Genomic DNA, 9,629 nt, shown 5'->3' with positions numbered 1-9,629 from the left:
TCTCTCTATTTATGCTTGGGAATAATATATGTCATTAATCAGACGCTTTTATCCAAAGCGACTTACAGTCATGTGTGCATACATTCTACGTATGGGTGGTCCCGGGGATCGAACCCACTACCCTGGCGTTACAAGCGCCATGCTCTACCAACTGAGCTACAGAAGGACCACTAATACCTGGGAAACAGATTTCCTCAATTAAAAAGGATGACACAATCCAATCCATATGATTTCATATAATACACTTGGTTCCTTACCCTGTTATGGCTAGAATCACAACGCGAACATCAGGACATCAAATCCCTGAAACGTTTTCATGGTCTGTTCTTGAAGACTGCTTGAGAAAATGTGTTTGTGCACCTCTGAGATAGCATATCGCTCTTTCACCTTCTGGGTTGGGTTGGGCAGCCAGCTGAACTTTGGATACCATAACACCACCAGCAATACATCATGTCAGCCAGGGAATGTTCTGGGTGTACAATTGTTGTTTATATTTATGTCAATGAATAACCTTTGAAACATCAACCCAACTGTAAATGGGTCCACACGGACTTTTCCTTGGGATAGTATTGTAGCGAATTCCAAGGGCAGCTCCGACTGGAATCAAACCCAGGTCCAGTCACTGTCAAACCATTAAGCCAAGATATCTTAACCTCTTGATAAGGTCGATAATAGTGTTGGTTTAAGGTCGCTACACTACCAACTTCCTTTGGGAGAGCGTCCCCCCCCAATGCTTCTCTATACCAAGTCCCTCACGCATATCACGCCTCTCCGATGGCCTCACAGGCATCATCCCACTTCTGACACCGATGTAGCGAATTGGGAGGTGTAGCCCCGATCAGAACTTAAAACCAGCTCCAGCGACTGTCAACCCAACCCCTGTTATGCCAACAGTTCCATACCTCTTAATGAGGTTGCCATGTGTTGGGTTAAGGCTACTAAAGTATTTATATGTAGGTTTTTTGTTGTTGTAAAAGGACAGTATTTCTGTTACATGTATTTTAAATATGTATTTCATTTACTTCTGAGTATTTAGTCATTTGAGGATTTGAGGGCTCGTTGCCAAATCTTTTCAACCTTCTGAGGGGGAAGAGGTGATGTCGCACCTTCTTCGCGACTGTACGTTAAGACCTTAGTGATTTGGACACGGAGGAACTTGAAGCTCTCGACCCGCCCCCCCACTCAGCTCCTTGGTCTTACTGACGTTTAGGGAGAGGTTGTTGCCCCGGCACCACTCTGCCAGGTCGCTTATGTCCTCTCTCATCGTCAGTGTGGCAGAGGTGATGTTGCCTACCATCACCACCTGGGGTCGGCCCATCAGGAAGTCCAGGATCCAGTTGCAAAGGGAGGTGTTCAGTCCTGGGATCCCAAGCTTGGATAGGACTATGGTGTTGAACCCTGAGCTGTTGTCAATGATACAGTACCAGTCAAAAGTTTGGACACACCTACTCATTCAAGTTTATTTTTACTATTTTCTACATTGCAGAATAACAGTGACAACATCAAAACGGTGAAATAACACATAAGGAATCATGTTGTAACCAAAAAAGTGTTAAATAATATATTTTAGATTCTTCAAAGTAGCCACCCTTTTCCTTGATGACAGCTTTTCAGACTCTTGGCTTTCGCTCAACCAGGACTGTAGTTTATCTTTGCTTATGGACTGTAGTTTATCTTTGCTTATTTGAGCTGTTCTTGCCATAATATAGACTTGGTCTTTTACCAACTACCACCCCTACCTTGTCACAACACAACTGATTGGCTCAAAAGCATTAAGAAGGAAAGAAATTCCACAAATGAACTTTTAACAAGGCACACCTGTTAATTGAAATGCATTCCAGGTGACTACCACATGAAGCTGGTTGAGAGAATTCCAAGAGTGTTCAACACTGTCATCAAGGCAAAGGGTGTCTACTTTGAAGAATCTCACATATAAAATATATTTTGATTTGTTTAACACTTTTTTGGTTACCATATGATTCCATATGTGTTATTTCATAGTTTGATGTCTTCACTATTATTCTACAATGTAGAAAATAGTAAAAAAAATAAAGAATAACCTCTGAATGAGTAGGTGTGTTCAAAGTTTTGACTGGTACTGTAGGTATTCCTCTTAACTAGGTGGGTGAGGGCAGTGTGATCTATCTTAACCACTATGCCTTACTTAACATTGACTATGTTCAAAAATTTCCATCACAGTCTTCCCACATTAACATCCAGTAATTGTCACTTCAGAATCTTTGTTCACAAGTCTGTCAATTATTTTTAAAAGAGGAGGTGGAAAATGGTCCACTAGCATTCACATTACAATGTAGTTATAGGGCAACTTAGTTGAGGTTTAAGTGTTTTGATAAGTGGCACATAGTCGGCTCAGAGATTTGAACCAGCAAGCTTTTGGTTACTGGTCCAATGTTATTAACGGCAAGGCTACCTGCCAACCCACATTCCTCTAATATTAGGCTCAGGGCATGATGTATTTTATTTGTATCTTTTATTTAACTAGGCAAATCAGTTATTCAAATTCTTATTTTCATTGACGGCTTAAGAACAGTGGATGAGGTCAAACGCTCCCTAAAACACTTCTGTGAGCAGGCCTTTCTAATCGACCTGGCCCGGGTATCCTGGAAGGACATTGACCTCATCCCGTCAGTTGAGGATGCCTGGCCATTCTTTAAAAGTAACTTCCTCACCATTTTAGATAAGCATGCTCCGTTCAAAAAATGCAGAACTAAGAACAGATACAGCCTTTGGTTCACTCCAGACCTGACTGCCCTCGACCAGCACAAAAACATCCTGTGGCGGACTGCAATAGCATCGAATAGTCCCCGCGATATGCAACTGTTCAGGGAAGTCAGGAACCAATACACGCAGTCAGTCAGGAAAGCTAAGGCCAGCTTCTTCAGGCAGAAGTTTGCATCCTGTAGCTCCAACTCCAAAAAGTTCTGGGACACTGTGAAGTCCATGGAGAACAAGAGCACCTCCTCCCAGCTGCCCACTGCCACTGAGGCTAGGTAACACGGTCACCACCGATAAATCCATGATTATCGAAAACTTCAACAAGCATTTCTCAACGGCTGGCCATGCCTTCCGCCTGGCTACTCCAACCTCGGCCAACAGCTCCGCCCCCCCCGCAGCTCCTCGCCTAAGCCTCTCCAGGTTCTCCTTTACCCAAATCCAGATAGCAGATGTTCTGAAAGAGCTGCAAAACCTGGACCCGTACAAATCAGCTGGGCTTGACCATCTGGACCCTCTATTTCTGAAACTATCCGCCGCCATTGTCGCAACCCCTATTACCAGCCTGTTCAACCTCTCTTTCATATCGTCTGAGATCCCCAAGGATTGAAAGCTGCCGCAGTCATCCCCTCTTCAAAGGGGGAGACACCCTGGACCCAAACTGTTACAGACCTATATCCATCCTGCCCTGCCTATCTAAGGTCTTCGAAAGCCAAGTCAACAAACAGGTCACTGACCATCTCGAATCCCACCGTACCTTCTCCGCTGTGCAATCTGGTTTCCGAGCCGGTCACGGGTGCTCCTCAGCCACACTCAAGGTACTAAACGATATCATAACCGCCATCAATAAAAGACAGTACTGTGCAGCCATCTTTATCGACCTTGCCAAGGCTTTCGACTCTGTCAATCACCATATTCTTATCGGCAGACTCAGTAGCCTCGGTTTTTCGGATGACTGCCTTGCCTGGTTCACCAATTACTTTGCAGACAGAGTTCAGTGTGTCAAATCGGAGGGCATGCTGTCCGGTCCTCTGGCAGTCTCTATGGGGGTGCCACAGGGTTCAATTCTCGGGCCGACTCTTTTCTCTGTATATATCAATGATGTTGCTCTTGCTGCGGGCGATTCCCTGATCCACCTCTACGCAGACGACACCATTCTATATACTTTCGGCCTGTCATTGGACACTGTGCTATCTAACCTCCAACCGAGCTTCAATGCCATACAACACTCCTTCCGTGGCCTCCAACTGCTCTTAAACGCTAGTAAAACCAAATGCATGCTTTTCAACCGATCGCTGCCTGCACCCGCATGCCCGACTAGCATCACCACCCTGGATGGTTCCGACCTTGAATATGTGGACATCTATAAGTACCTAGGTGTCTGGCTAGACTGCAAACTCTCCTTCCAGACTCATATCAAACATCTCCAATCGAAAATCAAATCAAGAGTCGGCTTTCTATTCCGCAACAAAGCCTCCTTCACTCACGCCGCCAAGCTTACCCTAGTAAAACTGACTATCCTACCGATCCTCGACTTCGGCGATGTCATCTACAAAATGGCTTCCAACACTCTACTCAGCAAACTGGATGCAGTTTATCACAGTGCCATCCGTTTTGTCACTAAAGCACCTTATACCACCCACGACTGCGACTTGTATGCTCTAGTCGGCTGGCCCTCGCTACATATTCGTCGCCAGACCCACTGGCTCCAGGTCATCTACAAGTCCATGCTAGGTAAAGCTCCGCCTTATCTCAGTTCACTGGTCACGATGGCAACACCCATCCGTAGCACGCGCTCCAGCAGGTGTATCTCACTGATCATCCCTAAAGCCAACACCTCATTTGGCCGCCTTTCGTTCCAGTACTCTGCTGCCTGTGACTGGAACGAATTGCAAAAATCGCTGAAGTTGGAGACTTTTATCTCCCTCAGCAACTTCAAACATCAGCTATCTGAGCAGCTAACCGATCGCTGCAGGTGTACATAGTCTATTGGTAAATAGCCCACCCATTTTCACCTACCTCATCCCCATACAGTTTTTATTTATTTACTTTTCTGCTCTTTTGCACACCAATATCTCTACCTGTACATGACCATCTGATCATTTATCACTCCAGTGTTAATCTGCAAAATTGTAATTATTCGCCTACCTCCTCATGCCTTTTGCACACATTGTATATAGACTCCCCTTTTTTTCTACTGTGTTATTGACTTGTTAATTGTTTACTCCATGTGTAACTCTGTGTTGTCTGTTCACACTGCTATGCTTTATCTTGGCCAGGTCGCAGTTTCAAATGAGAACTTGTCCTCAACTAGCCTACCTGGTTAAATAAAGGTGAAAAAAAACTGTAGCATTAAGATTTCCCTTCACAGGAACTAAGGGGACTAGCCCGAACCATGACAAAACAGCTGCAGGCCATTATTCCCTTTCCACCAAACTTTACAGTTGGCACTATGCATTCGGGCTGGTAGCGTTCTCCTGGCATCCGTCAAACTCAGATTTTTCTGTCGGACTGCCAAATGGTGAAGCGTTATTCATCACTCCAGAGGACAAGTTTCCATTGCTCCAGGGTGCAATGGTGGTGAGCTTTACAACACTTCTTAGGCTTGTGACATCTTGAAGCTCCCGACGAACAGTTATTGTGCTGATGTTGCTTCCAGAGGCAGTTTGGAGCTCTATAGTGAGTGTTGCAACTGAGGACAGACAAAATTTACTCGCTTTGCGCTTCATCACTCGGCGGTCCCATTCTGTGAGCTTGTGTGGCCTACCACTTCGCGGCTGAGCCGTTGTTGCTCCTAGACATTTCTACTTCACAATAACAGCACTTACAGTTGAATGGGGCAGCTCTAGAAAAGCATAAATTTGACGAATTGACTTGTTGGAAAGGTGGCATCCTATGACAGTGCCAGGTTAAAAGTCACTGAGCTCTTCATTACGGGCCGTTCTACTGTCAATGTTTGTCTATGGAGATGGCGGTTCTCTCGATTTTATACACCGGTCAGCAATGGGTGTGGCTGAAATAGCTTAATCTAACTAATTTGAAAGGGTGTCCACATACTTTTGGCCATGTAGTGTATAATTTTCATAGTTATGGCACACTTTGTCTAGGAGCTTTTGAAGATTTAAAAAACAGAAATCGTATTATTTTTAAAAGTATTTAAAAAAGGTGTGGATTATTCTACATCCACCTGATTCAGAATATACCATCTCATAGTCATGTTCAATAGCTATAGATAAGAGAAATCCGAATATCCTATATAAAACACATTTTACCTTGGTGAGGAGGGGCGGCAGGTAAACTAGCTAGTGATTAGAGCGTTGGGCCAGTAACCAAAAGGTTGCTAGCTCCAATCCCCGAGCTGACAATGTAAGAATATGTCGTTCTGCCCCTGAGCAAGGCAGTTAACCCACCAGTTAACCCAAACCCAACCCCTCTGACTCAGAGGGGTTGGGTTAAATGCGGAAGACACATTTCAGTTGAAGGCATTCAGTTGTACAACTGACTAGATCTTTCCCTTAAAAATATATACAGTACGATAAAGGGACCAAATCACTGCAATAGCCTAGACATTGAGAAACCCAATTCGATTGAATCACTGCTAATTTTTTTGGCGCTATGGCATCTTCTACATTTCTTCAAGACTGCAGAATCTGAACTTTGTCTACGCGTCATATGTTATCTTCTCGCATATTACTTTAGCACGTATGTTCATTATGTTATGGGTTTGTCTGACAACAAGCACATCTTTTACGACACTTTTACGCATTATGTCCATTAGGCCTAGAGTTGTGTTCACATACTGCACGCCTACATGTTATGGGGTTGTCTGATGATAAGCACATCTTTTACGACACGTTTACGCACATACAGTAAGTACCCTATTGAAATCCACTTGACTCTAATGTCCAATTGTGCAATAGCCTACAATTCAGTATTGTTGAGTTGAATTCCCTAGGTGTGTTTACCTATCCATTACCAACGATACAAGCGCATCATCGCAATAAATAATATCGAAGAGACTGGTGAGAGAGTACACGTAACATTTTATTGACGGGCGGGGCTTGCTTGCCAATTCCGAGGATTGTATTTCCTTACTAGTCACACCCCTATCCGGAAGAGAAACAGCAACGAATTCGTGAGAAACTTTCTCAGATCGACATCAAGAAGCTACCGCAGGTATGAAAGTCAAACTGCAGATCGTTGATAAGCATTAAATGTGTTATCTACAATAGGATAATCGACAGTATTTTTATAGAATCATATTATTGTATAGTAACTTATCGATATGTTGTTATAATTGGCCAAGCTCTATAGTGGACTAACCTGTTCATGTTATGTGTATAGTGGGAATGTGGTTGTGATACATCCACTCGATGTTGCTATCATTAGAATAGGCTATATAATAACTGGACTATGAATAAGTTGCATATAATTTACCTTTCTGCTATTCGTTTGTTTAAAGTACTTTTGTTTTCGTTTCTTCCAGGAGATCATCACTTTTTCATATTCATATTCAGGACACAACATGTGGCCGAACCAAGGTAGGTAGAATATATTAATACTATATTATGCCATAACTATCTTCATGTTATTGCCAAAGTTATATCAGGCGGATATATTACAACCTTTATGAAATCCTGTTCAGGTCCCCCTGGCCAGAACCCGGCCTTCCCCCCAGCCTACAACCCTGGATTCCCTTCTGGTCCAAACCCAGCACACCCTCAAGGCCAGAACCCCATGTACGCACCTGGCACAAACCCTGCTTATCCCCCTGGTATGGCCCCCGGTATGGCCCCCAGTATGGCCCCCGGTATGGCCCCTGGTATGAATCCAGCCATGCCTCCAGGATCCATGCCTTACGGACAATACCCAGGGGGACAACAGCCTTATCCAGCTGGACCAGGTGCACCTGGTTACCCAGGAGTTCACCCAGGGCCCTACCCTGGTGGGGTCCATCCAGGTGGAGTCTACCCCGGGGGCATGCATCCCGGCATGGCTGGGGGTGTGGCGGGATTCGGGATGGGAGTCACTGGACACAAGGCACACAAAAAAATGAAGAAGGCGAAGGGGAAGAAGGCGCACAAAGCCGACAAACACCTGAAGCATCATGGAGGCCACAGGAAGGTGGGTGTCTCTCTGTGTTTGTTTGTGTGTGTGTGTGTCTGTGTGTCAATCAATAACAGGGAGGGTCTGTGGATTTTGAGTGCAGTTGACAGGTGACTGTACCTCCCACTGATGGTACCATGACTCACTCTGTGCTTCCCAATTGGCACCCTATTCCCTATAGTGCCCAGGTCACAAGTAGTGCTATAGGGTGCCATTTGGGATCAAGCCGCTGTTTGTACTCTGAGTTAAGTCTGGTCCCCTCTGAGGTATTTGTACTGACCTGTTTGCTTTGCGTTAACATACTCACAAGTTTTGTTCATCACACGACTAGGAAGCTTGGAAATCGATGCTCTTGCCCTGAGAACTAATCATGTGTGTGTGTACCAAACGTTTTATTTATTTGTGTGAGCATATCGTTTCTCATCCTGCTGTCAAAAATGTTATTGTTTTGTTGTGAGAGAGTGAGGCTTGCCTGAGAGGGGGTAGAGCTGTCACCCTGCCTGTTTTGTTGTGAGAGATTGAGGCTTGCCTGAGAGGGGGTAGAGCTGTCACCCTGCCTACTTTGTTGTGAGAGAGTGAGGCTTGCCTGAGAGGGGGTAGAGCTGTCACCCTGCCTACTTTGTTGTGAGAGATTGAGGCTTGCCTGAGAGGGGGTAGAGCTGTCACCCTGCCTGTTTTGTTGTGAGAGAGTGAGGCTTGCCTGAGAGGGGGTAGAGCTGTCACCCTGCCTGTTTTGTTGTGAGAGATTGAGGCTTGCCTGAGAGGGGGTAGAGCTGTCACCCTGCCTGTTTTGTTGTGAGAGAGTGAGGCTTGCCTGAGAGGGGGTAGAGCTGTCACCCTGCCTGTTTTGTTGTGAGAGAGTGAGGCTTGCCTGAGAGGGGGTAGAGCTGTCACCCTGCCTGTATCTTTTAAAAATGTCTACCCCCAGGACTTAATTGAGCATCTGATGCGATTTTTTTTTTTGTTTCTGAGGTTCTGTCCACTTATTTTCTTCTTGTTTCATTGGTGGGGTTGTGTGAGTGATGCCTCCTTTCTTTATTCAGTCGTCGAGACAACTTGTCATGTACTAGCTCTTACTAGCACGGATTTCACTGATAGCTTCTTTATTGATGAACTTACAACTGTTATGTGGTTGTCTTACCTAGTTGAATGAACTGACTGTAAGTCACTGTGGGTAAGAGAGTCTGCTAAATGACCTAAATGTTCATTTTTCCCCCCCAGCACTCTTCAAGCAGCAGTAGCAGCAGCAGCAGCGACGAGGAGTGATGTCACTAACAACATCCAACACAGTGTCGGAAAGACATCCTTGAATTAAATGGGGAAAAATGGCCTCTTCCTCTACCTAAATTGTACTACTTTAATTATTAAGAATGGGAAAAATTGATTGGAAAATGATTTGAACATTAATTGTATAACACTGTAACAAAAGTACATACGTAGAATGTATGCACACATGACTGTAAGTCGCTTTGGATAAAAGCGTCAGCTAAATGGCATATATTATTATTATTATTATTATTATATTATTATTATTATTATTATTAAGTATGTATAATGAACACAATTATGCCTTCCCATAGTCTTAACATTTTAGGGATATAGGCCTATGAATGTGTGCACAGTCATGCGGATATGCACTATAATGTATAATATTATGCCTTTACACTGATGATAAGTAATATTTCAAATGGTTGATTATATTTCCAACTATAAATAATATATAGGCTATAGCTGAGAGTGAGCGAGATGTGTGGAATTTCCCCAGTAAAAAAATAAAAAATAATAAATAT

At 44.1% G+C, this 9,629-nt stretch overlaps 2 protein-coding genes across 13 annotated transcripts in view; one reads left to right on the top strand and one right to left on the bottom strand.

Annotated features, from left to right (window-relative positions):
• Window positions 1–383, bottom strand: part of LOC118379593 (NLR family CARD domain-containing protein 3-like) — a 40,713-nt gene extending 40,330 nt beyond the window's left edge. For all 12 annotated transcript variants that reach the window (XM_052526420.1, XM_052526424.1, XM_052526421.1 and 9 more), the window contains exon 1: window positions 258–383. The gene's annotated coding sequence lies outside the window, so the exon portion shown is untranslated. The remainder of the gene's footprint in view (window positions 1–257) is intronic.
• A 5,857-nt stretch (window positions 384–6,240) lies between these two features.
• On the top strand, window positions 6,241–9,270 carry prr13 (proline rich 13). Its single transcript, XM_035766617.2, has 4 exons — window positions 6,241–6,909; window positions 7,220–7,274; window positions 7,379–7,857; window positions 9,061–9,270. Exons 2-4 carry the CDS (start codon window positions 7,259–7,261, stop codon window positions 9,103–9,105), a joined length of 540 nt encoding a protein of 179 aa, XP_035622510.1. The 5' UTR covers window positions 6,241–6,909; window positions 7,220–7,258; the 3' UTR covers window positions 9,106–9,270.
• Window positions 9,271–9,629: the final 359 nt, after the last annotated feature.

Source organism: Oncorhynchus keta, chromosome 10 (assembly GCF_023373465.1).
Source record: "Oncorhynchus keta strain PuntledgeMale-10-30-2019 chromosome 10, Oket_V2, whole genome shotgun sequence".
Taxonomy (NCBI): domain Eukaryota; kingdom Metazoa; phylum Chordata; class Actinopteri; order Salmoniformes; family Salmonidae; genus Oncorhynchus; species Oncorhynchus keta.
This window is presented reverse-complemented; position numbering and strand designations above follow the sequence as displayed.